This window comes from Podarcis muralis, chromosome 7, assembly GCF_964188315.1.
Source record: "Podarcis muralis chromosome 7, rPodMur119.hap1.1, whole genome shotgun sequence".
Classification (NCBI taxonomy): Eukaryota; Metazoa; Chordata; class Lepidosauria; order Squamata; family Lacertidae; genus Podarcis; species Podarcis muralis.
In genome coordinates this window covers 62,582,037-62,598,997 of record NC_135661.1, presented here as the reverse complement: position 1 = coordinate 62,598,997, position 16,961 = coordinate 62,582,037, and the positions used below count along the sequence as shown (strand labels likewise).

General features: G+C 45.4%; 1 protein-coding gene across 1 annotated transcript; it reads left to right on the top strand.

The window, feature by feature from the left end:
• Window positions 1-15,297, top strand: LOC114601628 (angiopoietin-2-like). The gene is made up of 9 exons (XM_028738951.2): window positions 1-497; window positions 5,390-5,545; window positions 5,998-6,119; window positions 6,708-6,940; window positions 7,405-7,529; window positions 8,105-8,206; window positions 10,276-10,442; window positions 11,551-11,681; window positions 11,876-15,297. The coding sequence occupies exons 1-9, from the start codon at window positions 177-179 to the stop codon at window positions 12,043-12,045; spliced, it is 1,527 nt and encodes a 508-aa protein (XP_028594784.1). The 5' UTR covers window positions 1-176; the 3' UTR covers window positions 12,046-15,297.
• Window positions 15,298-16,961: the final 1,664 nt, after the last annotated feature.

Here is a 16,961-nt window from a genome sequence, read left to right as displayed (position 1 = left end):
AGGAGGACGTGAGCCAGGGATTGGAGAAGCAATTGACGGGGCTTCCCTGCATGCAGACACGGAGTGCTTGAAGGCTGTCTCCTATCACACTTCTTCAGAGGAAGGTGCAATAGGTCACAGCGTGGGACTGAAGGAGCTCAGATACACAGGGAAGCTTTCTGAGGCAAGACTGGAATATGAGGAGCTGGAGAGCACTGGCATACCTCTTCTTCTTCCCTGTTTGGGCAGGGGTGAATCCAGTGGTTCTAGGACTTGGCCCCCATGTGAAGGGGAAGGATGCTCCTGCAAGGCACCTCCAGCACCAGCTGCAGCATGGCTCCTGCACCTACACTTTCCTGCTGCCAGAGCTTGGGGGCTGTGACTCGCCTGCTGCCGAATACCAGGTTTCCAACTCACTCCAGAGGGATGCTCCCTCCCTAGCCGAGGCCAAGTGGCCAGTAAAGAGGCTTCAGCAGCTGGAAAACATCATGGAAAATAACACCCAGTGGCTACAGAAGGTAAGACCAGGGGCTTGGATCTGCAAGGGACTGTCATGTCCTCCTAGGCTGTGCATACACCATACATTCAAAGCACATCCCACCACCCTAAGAATCCTGAGAACTGTAGTTTGTTGAGGGTGCTGGGAATTATAGCCCTGTAAGGGGGTATACTACATTTTCCAGGATCCTTTGTGTGTGCTTTAAATATATGGTGTATATATGGCCTTAGATAAGTGGTTCCCAACCTTTTTTTGGCCATTACTCACCTAAGTATGTCTAAAATCCTGATTCCCTCCACAGACCCCATGACATATAATTCTTATTATTCAAAAAGTGAACTCCTGTTCACGTGGAGGAAGCCTAAAAGGCCATTAACTGTTAATAACTCATTATGGGGTTTCTGGATAGCCTCCCATCCAGGCACTGACTGGACCCAGATCTACTTTGCTTCAGGAAGGTTGCAGCATCATACCTCCAGCCCCCTTGTGCAACAGAATCCGGGGAGATCTGTATAAGTCATCTGAAGATCCACAAAGAACACAGTCAGGTGGTGAGATCTCCTGTACAATGCTGCATAAGAGACTGGGCATAGCTGAGTGTGGTGTGAACATGCACCTAGAGTGTCACAATGTGACTAAAAGACTGAGTTGTGAATTGGAAAATCTCTTTGAATCTTGCTTTTGCCTTGAACTGGGAATGGGTGAATCCGTCAATTTCAGTTTCCCTAGGTTTATCATTTTTTCGCTCTTAAGTTCAGTTCTCTACAGTTTATGATTTTTTTTTAAAAAAAGGCTGCATGAATATTCACCAGCATTTTAGTATTTCTCCTAATATGCACATCTTTGTGTCCAATTTTGCCAAATAAATACATTTTTTATGAAGCAGCTTCCCCTAATATAACGCATTTTTATGCACACTTTACTCTTCAACCATGGATCAGGATCCACAGGCAGGTCACAAAGCCACACCAGGTGGGTCACAGCAAAGCTGTTGATGCCCTGTTGGATTCTAGCTTAGGCTGACCAAAGAAGCACAACGTGCATGTCTGGGCCAGAACACATTCTTCTGATCAGATGCTTTTTGTCACTTTCCACAAGTGCTGCAATGTGGCAAGAGAAAGGCAGAATATCTATCATCTATCTATCTATTGCTATCTTTCTGGCCACCCACATTCTCATGCCTTTCTCCTGTCACACTGTGGGGCTAGTTTTCATTTAGTAGCAACACTAAGGTAATATGTATATTGCTCTGTGATTTTCCATGTTAGGGTTAAACAGCATGGATTATTAGCACAATTAAGTCTAAATCAAATGTATAAATGTGAATGCTTCACCTACAAAGCAACCTGCTGATCAAGGTACCGGAGCATACTAGGTATTCCCCCGCACCCAGTCAGTTGGCAACCCTAATCTAAAACAGTGGCGGATGTGACTCAGGAATACGCAGTAAGATGACCACAGTGACTCCTCTGCTTGTAACCTCATCCAACATTTTAACGATTAATCAAGAGCAGGCAGTTTCCCCACAGTGAATGTGCATGTGCCTCTGTCATTTTCAAATTGCTTTATTGCTGCTCTTGTTCTTAAAATAACAGTGCAACTGGCTTTTCAGCTATGCACATGCAGAACAGTGGTGGGGAAGAAGAATGACAGATGCAAAAAGGCGGGGAGAGGGGGCAATGTACTTTAGGAATGCATTGCATATATTGCTCTTTTTCCAGCCTAGCATTTTGATATGCATGTGGACATTTTCATGACTCTGTAATTATATCATTTGAAATACACTCTCTTGAAAGTTCTCAGTACAGGCCCGGTAACTAGAAAGTGACCGTCCGGTGGCATTAATATCCTTAGATACCCATGTGGCAGTTGCTCTCCCTGCCAGAATACTATTCCCCTTTGCTTCAGCTGTTTGAGGGCAGCAGGCGGAAGATGCTTTCTTCAGGATGAGACACAGGCTTAGGATGGAAGAGTGGTTACACATGAGCATTCCACACGGAGGTATCTATCAGCTACGGAGACCCGATTGCATGCATTGGGTTGACCCTGAGGTCTACAACCATCATATTTCTTTAGGAAGGGGGCAGGGAAGGGTGAAACAATTGTTGTATGATTCTGTCAGGGCTGGCCCACTCATGAGGCAAGGTGAGGCGACTGCTTTGGGCAGCAGGATTCACAGGGGCAACAGATCCAGCCTCCAAGGAACTCATTGCCTGCTGCTGCAATGGTAGAACCAACAGCTACAGTGTACTCCTTGGAGGCTGGATCTGCTGTGTCATCAGCAGCCCGCACCCCAATGCCACCTCTCCAGCAGCCTCTTGGGGTATCCTAGGGATTGCATGCACTTAGCGTGAGGTTGATTTGATTCCCCCCTTGTTCCCAAAATATATCTTTATCCCCCCCCCCCCCCGCCATGTTCATTCACTCCATATTCCCTGGTGGGGGGAGCATTTTGTGGTTTGCCTCGGGTGCCAAAATGTCTTTAGCCAGCCCTGGATTTTGCTCTGGCGATACCCCATTGACAAGCGAAAGTTAAGATAGTCTGTGGGACCATTAGCAAATCTGGGTCCAGACAGCTTCCTAACTGCGCCCCCTCCACAACCTCTGGCGCCAAGCCTGCTCTCTAATTACAAGTTTTTGGTCGGGCAGTCTTGTTTCCAAAGGACTCTGCTTCCTGCCCTGTTTTATTTTGTGACACTCAGAACAATCTGTCCGCCCTATAATTCCTGCCCATTAGCCAGCACTGCAGTAACCAGGGATGCAGCCTTTAACTATAGAAATGAAAGAGCTTTGGGGGCCTTATTAGACAATGGTCTTAAAAACATCTGAAGGTTCCCGTTCTCTGGGGTTTATTGGAAAAGTCTTCCTCTTCATCAGGAAATCTTCTAGAATCAGTAGGAGGCTAGAGATAAAACAAATGTATTTGGGGGAGATATTCTGGAGCGAATCACGTACCTTGGCCATGTATGTTTCTAAGTTGTGTAGGAGGAACTGCTTTCACTGGAGATTAATTTTGCTACCTTAAAAAAGGAGCATGTTGTCATTTTAGCATTCATTTTGACAGGTTTGAATGATAGGTTGCCTTTCTGTATACTGCTCACCTCTTCTCAGTTCTGGCAATATTGCTTTACACCTAACATAGCAGTGCCTCGACTCCAGCTCCCATCAGCCTCAGCCAGAACAGTCAGGGATGATAGGAGCTGTAGTCTAACAGCATCTGTTGGGCCACAGCTTCTCTTCTGTTAAGAGGTGGGATCTGGATCAGCAATTCCTCAGCCAATCTAAAACTGTACCTATGGAAGGATCCTGACTTTCATTCCACCAGCACTGAACTGGGTCTGGAAGCTAATAGGAAAAAGTGCAGATGAGCCAAAATAGGAAGGCTGCAGTCCATTGATCTGCAAAGAGCTCCAAAAGGCTCTCCAAACTAAGGGTTTATCCACACATCTGTTCATCCTGTAAGTTATTCTGTTTGTCCCGTGATTTCTGGTCATGGGTCCAAGAGGTTTTAGTTTTGTCCCTCTGTTTTCCCTGGGAAAACCCCCTGTTTACTGCTGGACCAGAACAAATACCATTCCACAGAAAACCCATTGACATGTTACAATTCAGCAGTAGACAGCAGGTTTTCCTGGGGAAAGCAGTGGGGCAAAAAAACTCACTAAGATTTCTGGTCTTGTGCCTAGAAATCACGTGACAAACTAAAGTGTGGATGAGCCCTAATGAGCAACAAAATGGCAAATTAATGTTCAGTGTAGGTGTAAAATGATGCTCATATCTCACCCTTTTAGAATATACGGCATACAATTCTAGTTGCCTGATCTCAAAAGGAGGCAAGGAAGTAGAAAATATAAGCTAAAAGATCAGGGAATTAAGAATATATTTTGTATGAGAGAAGGCTAATGTATTTGGGGTTTTTTAATTGCAGGGGCAGACAACTGAGAGGCAATGGAATAGGTTGTATGAAGAAAGGGAAGAAGAAGAAGTTTGCAATAATAGGAAGTCCAGGGTGGGGGGCGAATCTGGTGGGATGATCATGTTTGTACATGTGTTGGCCAAATCATCTGCATAAACAGAGAGGAAAGAAAAAAATATTATGCAAAGAGCTTCTGAGAACTGAAAGCCAAATATATATCTCATTGTTTGCAAGGAAACATCTTTTAGTTTAAAAAAAATCAGACAACCATTGTTGAAAACAAGCCATGGGAAACTGTTTTCATGCTGATGATCTGAAACTGCTGTGCAATCACACACATGTGCTGCTTTTGTTTTGGCAGAGAGGTTTATAGGGTGGTCACGTTGCCGATTATCAGGAACATAGTTTCCAGGTGCCAAAATGTACTTGTAAATATTGGTTGATATTTTACACAATGATTTGAAGAGTGAAGATGTGACATTAATTCTGCACACTTTTCTTATGCAAATAGCAGTACGTCTGAGTTGGTCCCAGGAATGTGGGGCAAATAAGAAGGGGGAGTTTGACTACACACTTCCTTTAGCGCCACATTTATAAGCACAGGTCCGGGCTGTCCAGGTCCAGGTCCAAGCGGTTGCTTTTTTGTCTCAGTGAAAACCCACATTTTACCGCTGAATTGGAGTGAACAGCAGTCAGGCTTTCCACAGGACACTTGCCTGCCCTAAGTAATTGCTGGACAAGTTGCTAGACGAAGCTTCAGGTAAATGAAAGAACAGGGGTGAAAATCAAGGACAAATATAAGCTTAGAAAATTAAGCCCCACGTTTTCAGCTATAAACTAAGGTTGGCATAGATCTACCATTGGTTTTAGGAAAGAAGAAAGCAACCTAGAGGTTGGTCTGCTTCCATTTTTCGGAAGTCATGGTGCATGTGTGATGGAGTATTAAGTCCTCCTCCTAAGTACAAACTTTTATGATCTCCCCCCCCCCCCGTAAACAGCTGGAGAACTATATCCAGGATAGTGTGAGAATGGAAACATCTGACAACCACATCAGTGCTGTGCAGAACCACACAGCGGCCATGTTGGAAATTGGCACCAGCCTTCTGAACCAAACGGCTGAGCAGACTCGCAAGCTCACTGATGTAGAGATGCAGGTAAGCTGGGCTGCTATTTAGGGAAGGCAGAGCAGAGAACTCTGAACCCCCCTTTTTCTCCACTTCAGATCGCATGTGATTATTTTTTCAGGAGCCCTTGTATTTCTTGCCAACGTGGATTCTACAGGCAAGCAGTTGTTACAGACAATTAAATGGGCCATGGAGGTTGGTCCATTAGGAAAAATGGGGACTGCCCCACCAAGCTCAGTCTGCCTCCAGCCAGCCCCCCACCTCAACACCCCCTTACTCGCAACCAGTACAAGAGGTGACACTGGCTGGCTTCTTCCTCCTCAGTGCTGCCTTTGTGAAATTCAGCAAGGTGGATGATGTGGACAAAACCTGAATTAGTTGGCTCCACCTATAATTTGCTCTGGCTCCGCCTACTTTTTGCCTCTCTACTTCCCTCCCTCACTGTTGAGCTGCTTGTTTTTCCCTCTACTCTCACCAACCAGGTCTTCACCCAGACCTCGCGGCTAGAAATCCAAGTACTGGAAAACTCCCTTTCTACCAACAAGCTTGAGAAACAGCTGCTGCTGCAGACTCAGGAGATCAGCAAACTTCAAGAGAGGAACAGGTCAGAGCTGTGCTTGCTTCTTGCAGAACAAATCAAGGCAAAGTAACAGAATCCATGCATGTTTGTGTAATTTTACTCTGGTTGCAGAATTTTTGTTGTCTAGCTGTCAGGCCTGGCCATGTCATGAGACACACTGAGCAACTTGCCTCAGGTGGCAGACTGGGATGGGCAGCAGCCTCTGCTGGACTGCCAGAATGAGCATGCCCCTTTGCCACTCACTGCTTGCCACTCAAGCTCCCATGATCAGCAGCTGCTTGGCAAGGTACTGTTGAAACCTTGCAAGACTTCTTAGCAGTGTCTGCAGTAAGTATCAGCTGATGACACTGTGAGGTGGGGTAGCAGGAGGGTCCTAGGTCGTCTCAGGTGAGAAAGAGCAGGCAAGTTCATATGGGAACAGGTGGTTCTTCAGCTATCTTGGTACCAAACCCCTGATCATGTATTTTGTATTTTTCGTAGATTGCTAACTACCTTGGGTACACTTTCTAAGACAGAAAGGTGGGATATGAGTGTTTTAAAGGAAATAATGCAATTAATACTGCTGGCCTGTATGTGGAGGATTCCTATTATCCTTTCCTTTCCTTTTCCTAGCTTCCTAGAGAAGAAGGTTCTGGCTATGGAGGGGAAACGTGAGGAAGAGCTTCAAGGCCTCAGGTCTGAGAAACAGGAAATGCAGAGGTTGCTGTCCAAGCAGGTGGACCTCGTTGGGCATCTGGAACAGCGTCTGGGCGCTGCCCTGGTCAACAACACAGTCCTCCAGAGACAGCAGGCCTCCCTGGCAGAGACTGTGAAGCTCTTGATAGGCTTGGTGTCCCAGTGCAACCGTAAGTAACTGTTTTCCCTGAAGTGATTTTTTCCCCAGGGCGATCCTGCTCTACTTATTCAGTGCACTTTGGGGCTGGTGTCAAGGGCTGCCATCTGCCCAGGCCCACATCCCAGTAGGGAGCCTGTTGATGTGAGCTCCTGAGACCTGCTGCAGTGAGGAGGCAGACTACTTGAGGGTGGGTGCGTGGGTGTTGCCCAAGGGCACAGCTGAATGCTTCTGTCTGCACTCCTAAGATCCCTGGGAATCATCCACTGCAGACAAACATCTACAAGGAGATGGCTTCCTATCTGGTTGGCCACTGTGAGAGCAGGATACTGAATGAAATGGGCCTTTGGCCTTATCCAGCAGGGTTTTTCTTATGTTTCTAACTTTCTGAGTCTAGGCCTACAAAAATGCATGCATGGACATTGCACAGATTGAAGACGGCTATACTGAAAGCACCTCTTTGTCTGACTCTTGCAGACATTTCTCACGTCCGCCCAGAAGAGCAGAAAACTTTCAAGGACTGTGCAGCTGCATACAAATCAGGGTTCACCGCCAGTGGCATCTACACACTGCAGTTCCCCAACACTACGGCCACCGCAAAAGTGAGTGCAGGCATCAGGGCCTAGACACACTAAGAATGGGGGCCCTGTGGCCCATCAGATGTTGCCAGACTCTCAACTCCCATCAGCATCACCAACAGTCAGGGATGATGGAAGTTGTAGTCCAGCAACATCTAGAGGAACATCTAGGAAGTGGGTGGTGGATGGTGTTAAGGGATGCTCTGCTACTCCTTTGCACCCATAGATGGACAGTTCCAGGCAAAGATGCTCTTTGGAAGAATTGTGTGCACACCCCTCTGAATTCCCTAGAATGTAGAAATCCTCCCTCCCTCCTGAAGCTCACTTTCCCACAGCACTTTTCTCCACATATCCTCCCTCTTAAACAACAACAACACAACGACCAACCCCCAGGCCTCTGAAACTGGAAGTGAACCTGCACCTGAGAAACTCACAATCTGTGGGTTCTTTGTCCAGCTCTGAATATGAGGTGTTAATGGATGATGCAGAATTGGAAGAGTTGTTGTTCCTTAGGGCACAGCTGAGGAACCTCAGGCCCAGCTGCAGCTTGTGGACATTTGTGAAGTTTCCCTGCCATTAATGTACTGCACTCCTTGCAGGTCCTCTGCGACATGGAGACCAGTGGAGGCGGCTGGACTGTAATCCAGCACCGGACGGATGGTTCTGTCGACTTTCAGCGCACCTGGAAGGAGTATAAGCAGGTAAGGAAGCAGGTGGGCAGAGTAGTTTATCTCTTTTAAGGACCAGAGATGTACTTGATTTTTTTTTTAAAAAAAGAGAGTTTTAAATCTAGCAGAGGCAGGTTCACTTAATTGCTTATGCCTGTGGCAGCTGCTGATACGATCCTGTGCTCTTCCTTATGTCCATGACAAAACCTATTCCAGCAACTATTGCACAGAGAACGAGTCAGACTCCGATGCAGTGAAACCACCTGCACAGCTTCTGCAACTACTTTTTTTATGTCAGCTCCAATTGTGCAACTAATTTGTATGCCAGATCGGTCTTTTCCCCTTTGAAGTGTCTCCTCCAATTTACTATGCTTATGGCAGCCATCAACATTTCTCATTGTCTTTCAAGTCCTGTCCACTGCTAGCCAGCCAGGGGTGTGTGGGTGTGTCTGTGTGGGTCTGTTCCAGCATAGTGGGGTAAATGGTCATAAATCTCAGTGGGACTTGCCTAGGAGAGCTTTGTAAATAAATTGGTGTTCAAATGGGCCTTCTTCCATTTCTCTTTGAAACTGTTTGAAGTGTGACTCTACTACTGCCAGTGAGTGGGTGGGGGCAGCAGCAGAGCAAGCCGATCAAGCGCCTGGGGCAGTGTGCGTGCCCTACGCCCAGGGGTGGGGTGAGCCGAGGCAGGATGCTCCGCGGGGCCTCCGAGGAGTCTGCCTGCCTCCTCCCACTCAGCTGCCCTACAGCCTGCGTGCATAAGCCACCGCGTTTCTCCCAGGAAAGATGCATGGTTCGGGTGCACTGCAGGCCCCGCAGTGGGTGCCGCCCGGAATTTTGTCACCCCCCTCAGTAGTGACACCCGGGGCGGCCCGCCCCCCACTGCACCCCACTTCCTCCGCCCCTGGATGGGCAGTTCAGACAACCGTATACATGTAAAGGATCTCTCATATGAAAATGTTGGGGCCAGCAGGCAGGGATCGGTAGAGGGGGCTGAAAGCAGAGTTATTTGGATGATGATGATGAGTAAAACAAAAGTAATATTAAAAATAGGCTAGCCAACACAAAATGACAAATGAAGATAATAGACAGGGCAAAAGGGTAAGAAAAACCCTTTAATGGATAGAAAACCACATTGCCATCCTCAAAATTTGTAAAATAAATAAATAAATTTGAAAAGGAACAAGCAACCCACCCACCAACTCCAGATCTAAACTATTAAAGTCTAAACTATTAAAATACCAAAAGAATGAGTGGTCCTTTCAAGTTGAGGCAAGTTGTGAAGGAGAAAATAAATTACAGGAAGGTGTAATTGCATAAGGTGAACTGAAGAAAAACCTTTGTTTGTTGAGAACACTGGCGTAGCAAGACCCTGGTGGGGCACTTACCTTAAGTTTTACAATTAGTTCTTGGGAGGGGGGGGGGGAATTGAAGTGATTTGCAGAAATGTCACATTTCTTGTTCTACTCGCAAAGGTCATTTGCGAGTAGAATGAGAAATGAGCCGATTTTGCACTAGGAAATTCTGAAAGTGAGTGAAAGAAAACTTTCCTGCAAGTTCAAACCCTAGTAAGGAGTAGCCTAGTTTCTTACAGAAAATGAGAAGAATAGAACTTGTACGTTTAGCTTCATATCTCAGGTTCTACAAATGCTAGGAACTATTTAAAAAGAAGCAGAGGCAGATTGCAAGTGGTGGCTTCTATCATTAGAAACTACCAAATGGAAACTTTTTGTTTGTTTTGGAGGAACATTTGGTCCTCTGAATCCCTACCTGCAATTTGAAGTGGTACAGTCCTGACACAGGTTCACCATCTTAGTAGAAGCCAACCAGGTTGATTAACAGCTGGGATTCCCCCCCCCTCCCCGCAATCTCTGCCATATCAGACCAGGCGGGCTCTGTAGCCTCAGTTGAGCCTTTATGTGGTTCATTTATGAACTGCTTTCCCCAAAATATCTCTAAGCAATTTCAAAGTAAAAGCATGAATAAAAACAGTTAGAAACATTATCTAAGAGGTGAGACAGTCTTCTGTAACTTCTGTGATGTGCTGTATCAGGACTCTATTAATCTGTGCTTCCTCTGACATTTCTGTGTTTTTCTTGCAGGGCTTTGGGTCCCCACCTGGAGAGCATTGGCTGGGCAATGATTTCATCCACTTGCTCACCGCACAAACTTCCTACTACCTTCGTGTCAAACTCCAAGACTGGGAAAACAATGAGGCCTATGCCTTGTATGACGACTTCCATGTAGGGCCTGAGGAGCATAACTACCGGTGAGGAGCTTATTTCCTTGTGGTTCTAAAATAAGCACCTTATTCAGGCAGAGAACAAGCTCCATGGCTGCTGACCATGAAGTCAGTTGAAATTTCAGGCCTAGTACCCAGTGGTGTAGCGTGGGGGGTGCAGGGGGGGCTGGCCGCACCGGGCACAACATCTGGGGTTAGGGCAAATCCACAGGTTAGGGGGCGCAAATCCACGGGTTAGGGGGCGCAAATCCACGGGTTAGGGGGCGCAAATCCACGGGTTAGGGGGCGCAAATTACTTGCCTTGCCCCGGGTGCTGACAACCCACGCTACACCACTGCTAGTACCACCACTAGTCCTACTCAGGAAGTGCTCTGGAAAGGTCTAGCCCTGAATCCTACCAAACCTGCTGGACTCCAATTTAAAAATAAAACACAATTTTAAAAATCTCTTGGTGTTATTTCTTGGCGCTAGAACACCAGATTTTGTGTTTCAGCCCTCCAACCAAATAATGTATACACAAATGTGCATATTAGGGGCAAGTTTATTTTATTCAAAACTGTATTTTAAAAAAAGTTTATATTAGGTGAAATTTGCACTTAAGATGCTGATGAATTTTCATGTCGACTAAAATACTAATAATCGCAAACTGTTAAGGAACTGTAGAGAACTGATTTAAGATTGGGGGAAATGAGAAACTGAAACTGTCCTGATTCGTCCATCCCTAGTCACATCTAGTTGGGCCCTAAAACCACAGTGTAGGACTAAGAAAGAGCTTGGGATAAGGGTTTGAGCACACCTTACTAAATGGTCTGCTCTGGACCGAAAGCATTCAGCTCTGTTAACACTGATTTAGAACTACTGAGAGCTGCTGGTAGCCATGCAAGTGCATGACTCAGGTAGGAAAGAGATCTTCCTGGATTGCAGGAAAACAGGGATACACATAGTACAGAGATAAACAAAATGAGCAAACCGCTTGCTTATGACACTGGTGGCACAGCCCTACCACATTCAGACTTTTTGAAATAAACATTTCACCTAAGGCCAAGCAAGTATACCTTGTTTCATATTTCAGAGGAGAGGCAACCAACAGAGCATTGTAGCTGACAATGGTACGTTCCCCCTTTTGCCCCTGCAGGCTTTATGTCGGGAGATACAGTGGCACAGCTGGTCGCACGAGCAGCCTTAGTCCCTCAGGGACAGACTTCAGCACCAAGGACGTCGACAATGACCACTGTGCATGCAGGTGTGCACAGATGGCAGGTGGAGGTAATGAGCGGAAGGGGAGGGGAAGTGTGTGCCACACAACTCCTATATTGTATTGCAAATTCATATGCCTCAGAGCACGGGTGACCAATCTGCTTGGGAAGAGTGACTTGGGGGGGGGGTTGCTTCAGGGTTTATGGGCAGAGTACCCCAACGTTCCCTGTTCTTTCTCTTTTTCCTCCTCCCTCTGTCTCCAGGCTGGTGGTTTGATGCTTGTGGACCCTCCAACTTAAATGGCATTTATTACCCACCCAGTCCTGCCATGAACAGGTACAACGGCATGAAGTGGCACTACTGGAAAGGCCCCAGCCATAGTCTGAAGGTGACCACCATGATGATCCGCCCTGTGGATTTCAGAGAGGAATAAGAGGAGCTCGCCGTGTGGCTGAGATGGACACGCTCCAGCAAGATCAACTGAAACTCAAATGCAGCAATGTGTCTCTGTCCAAATTTGTGCAATCCCTAAGGGGGAACTATGGGTGGGTGTACTTTCTGGGAGTCAAAGAACATCACTGTGCTTCTTATTGGCAGCCACGCGGGGCACTAACCACAGAAGCACCAGGTATGTCCCAGATGCATCCTTACCTATCCTATGTATGTAAGGAACTCCTTTAAAGTCCAGAATCCTGAGGCTGAAAATAGCTTGACTTTTAACAGGAGGCCTGGGGAGGGTGTGTGTAAGAGAAAGCATTTATGGCTTGAAAACATTCAGGTGCTGCAGGAAGAACTGAGCTAGACTTTCTGGAGTCAGGCAGGAACCTCTTCTGCGCTCTCTGTGGCTCCTGGTTTACACCTCCGTGAGCAGGGTAAATTTGGAAAATATGTCCGTGTGTACTTAATAATTCAGTTTGGAGGACAATGCACTCACTGTTTTGTGTGCCTTTAAGGGTAGGTTTGAACCTTTCTTACAAACTTGCCCCATGTATGGCTGGCAGATTTCTCAACCATCCCTTAGTGTTCTATGCAAAATGTTATTGACTCTCACTGGCAGACGAAGGCAGAAGTTGAAGCGTTTAGTTTTTTCTTACTCCACACTTAACTCTGTTGTGAATTGTGTGCTGATGTGTGAGTATGCACACATATGTAATCTAACAACTAAACAGTGCTAGATTCAAGTGGATTCTGCAGCCTAAGAACATAAGAAGGGCTTTGCTGCCTGAGACTGAAGGTCCATCAAGTCCACCAGCCTGTTTCATACAGTGGCCACCTTGGAAACCTGGCAGGCAGGGCATGAAGGCAGACGCCCCCTCCTTTTGCTGTATTCCAGCATGTGATCCTCGTGGCTATACTGCCTCTGGAGTCATATAGCTATGCTATTTAGTCATTGATAGCCTTCTCCCTTATGAATCTGTCTTGTCTCCTTTGCCATGAATTTAATTCTGTGTTATGTGAAGAAGTTTGGGGGGGGGGGGTTGCCTCCCCACAATCTAGTCTTGCCACATTTCCCTCATGGTTCTGATTCTGTCTCATCTCAGAAGCTAAGCATGCCCAGACAGTACCCAGTAATCTGGAATCTGCTGCCGCTGACGATTGGTTTCACTGAATAACTACAACTTCTAATATGGGGCAGTGAGCCTTTGGACCTCTAGCTATTGTTGAAATGCAACTCCCATCACCCCTGGCCATTGGTCAGGCTTGCTAGGGCTTATGGGAGTTGTAGTTCAGCAATATCTGGATGGTCAAAGTTTTCCTACTCCAGTACTATGGCAGGGGAGATATATTCTCTGTTCACTTTCTTCAAAGCATGCCTAATCTTATAAATATTATGTCCTCTTTTATAACTCCCCCACCAACAACAACTATAAGCCCCAAATTCTGCAAACTTTCCTTTTGGGGAAAGAGCCCCAGTTTAGATCACGATGGCTGTCCTTTTCTGCACCAGTTCTCCTCTACAAAGGGGTGATCAGAATTGTGGCCAAACTACCTTACATCAAACCATTGTGATACTCAGCATTTGATTTTTCCTTCAATTGCAAACATAAAATTAAAATGTAAATATGTGCCTGAGAACCATCATCTGCAATTCAGATGAAATAATATATTGGTGCTAAGGTTTCACCATCAAATGCTGAATAGCCTGCGGCAATAACTCTTGATTGAGATATCTGCACCCGTTCAGACTTGTAAATGTTTATAAAAAGAAAGCCATCCAGCTCAGAGACATTAGAAGCTGGAGAGAACTTCTGGGTATACAGAATGGCCTCTGGTTGAAGGATAATACATATTCTTTTGTAAACTGTTTATGAGTTTTCTGTTGAGTACGTGGTATATAATTTTTGTTAAATGAAATAGGGGGGGAAATATAACTTCTACCCCTCAAAAATTCTCTTGACACTTCTGTAGCAGAGGAAATATTGCTTAGAAATCTCTGCACCTTCCACATTCCCAGAACTACCACCTTTGCTCCCAGGGTCTGGTATGAATTAAAAGAACAAGTCATTGTTAAAGGCAGAAGCTGGTATGTCACACTAAATCAGAGGTGGATAATCCCTAGTTTTGAGGACCTGTTCGGGACCCAAGCAAATTTTGCTGCCTTGTCCTCCAGACCCAACCAATTTAGCTCACTGATGCAAAACAAATAATGGTTTGAAGTAGACACAGTAGTATTGGGGTTGGGAGAGCCAAGGGTATGCAAAACACCTTCTTTTGAGTCAAAGTAGTAAGATGGGGAGAAAACCAGAACCTGAACATACTGCTGTCACCTCGTTGGACATGTCACTTTGACAGCCTACCAGTCCCACCAGCTGTTGTTGTTGTTTAGTCGTTTAGTCATGTCCAACTCTTCGTGACCCCATGGACCAGAGCACGCCAGGCATTTCTGTCTTCCACTGCCAAAGACCTATTTAGTCCATCCAGGATGGTGCTAAGGATAAGAGCAGACCAGTGAGAAAAATCACTGTACTTCTACTGTACAGTGATTCCATCCCCAAAGATTTCCCTTTGTCCACTCATTATCACCTTGCTGTACAAAGGCCAATTGTTTGGGAAGCAACCACATGTCTGGAATCAAGTTTCAGCTCAATTCAAACTTCAGTGTATTGTAGAAGTTTGTTCCTATCTTAATTTCAATGCTTTTTTAAAAAGAAGATTTATTAGAGCCAGTAAAGAGGGTGGAGGAATATAATGGAGGCCAATAAAAATGCTATCAGGTTAGAGATTTGGAGGTTCCTTTAATCTTCATCTGGCAACTAGCAGGCTTGGAGATAGTATACACAGTATACAGTGATGGGGTTTGGTTTTTTGTGGTGGGGGAAATTGAGTTTGCAGTGTGACGATATGGTGTTAGACTGGTCTTAAACTGTATACTCTAGCGTAAAAGAAATATCTCCTAGCTAATCAGTATTTGATCACTAACCTGTTTTTATCTGCAGGTAGATATATTTTGGGTTGCATTTGCCTAGCTTCTACTCCTCTTGAGTAGACCTGTTGAAATTAGTGGGCCTAAGTTAGTCATGCCCATTATTTTCAATGGGTCTATTCTGAGTAGAACTTAGTTGGATACACCCTTTCGTTTGGTTCCGTGGCTTCTTTATGACTGTTGTCATGATTAATTTGGTACGCTGCCTTAATGTCAAATAATCGAGGGCAGATTTAAATAAATAAATAAAGTAGAATAAAATCAAGGTGGTGGTCTTTTCTTTGAAAGTCTATGTGAAGGTGTCTTTTCTGAGGCTCTACGTGCAGGGAAGTGTAAGAATCATGATGCTGAACCAGAGCAAAGTTCCATCTAGGGCTATAGCCCATCTTTGAGAGGAGCCAGCCAGAGGTCCCTGGGAAGATTACAAGCACAGCGTGATTGTGATGGAATCTCCTATTGTTTGTTCCCAACATCTGGTACTCATATGTACACTGCCTCCCAATATCCCTCGCTATCTTGGCTAAAAAGTTATCCATTCCTTCTTTAAAAAGCCACCTAATAGGCACCACAGACTCCTGTGGCAATTAATTGCATAGAACAAAGGGGGGGGGGTACCTCCGGCCCTCTCAATGCTGTCGGACTCCAACTCCCATCAGCCCCAGCCAGCAAGGTCAATTGGGTCAAGGATGGTGGGAGTTGTTGTCCAGCCACATCTGGAACAGGTTCCCCACCCTCCATAGAGTAATCATGCACCATGTAGTTAGTTGTCTTTCCTTAACCTAGCGTGCTTCTGGACCAGCCTTCCTCAACCTTGAATCCCCAGATGTTGTTGGACTGCAACACCCATCATCCCTGACTCCTTGCCCTGCTAGCTAGAGATGATGGAACTTGCAGTCCAACAACATCTGGGGACCCCATGGTTGAGAAATGCTGTTCTAGACTGTCACTATTTTGGGATGGGATTCAGTCCGGTTGTGCAATTATAGGTGATTGGGAGGCCTTGCACAACAAGCCCACTCCTCTTAAAAATAAGGATTTCTGCAGCAAGGAAAGTCATAGAAAAATGCACTGGAAAGTGTGGAATCTAACCTCCACGGAAACAAACCAGGATACTGTAAGTGCTTTGGAATGGGTCATCTGAAAACTTCCCTAGTGTCTAGCATAACATCACCATGATTCCATTCCACATCTGGTTTTGATTGAAAAACACTGTTATTGTATTATTATTAATAGGAACATTATAGTAGCTGTTACAGAATCTAGCTTTAAAAAAACAACAGTCCATCGCCAGTTTCTAGTTTATCTGATCATGGAAATAAATGGGAAAAGGCAAAATATTAAGATTTTGTGGTATGCCTGAGAGTATAGCGGGCCCAAGACATTTTACTGCCTAATACAGAACAGAAGCTGGAACCCCAAGCTCGCCCAAGCTAAGGTGCCCAGCACCACAACTGGCCATGTTATTTTGGCACTCGAGGCAGGAAATCCCACAAGCACCTCTTCATTGGAGTAAAAATAAAACAATAATATATTTTAAAACTATTAGCTGCCCTTTACGACACCCAAAATCTGCTGCTTGAGGTGGCTGCCTCACTAATGTGCGTAATGCTGGAGCTAGGCATGCCTCTTGATCTCCATGACTGAAATGATATGCATACAAGTCTCAACTCTTCCTTTGAAAAAAATGTTCTATGTGACCATTTCACTTGAAAAAGAATCTTGTGTAACACAGAAACTTGCATTCTGTGGCCTCATTTCTGTCATATATGTAAAATATATATTTTTGTGGAAAAATACTAATAAGAGCCTGGATATGACCATCAGTTGATCCTATGAAATGAATGATTTCCTCACCCCTGTGAATTTCCCCTCTCAGGCGTTGATTTGCAAATGGATCATTGAGATCAGGTTTCTTGTTTTGTTTT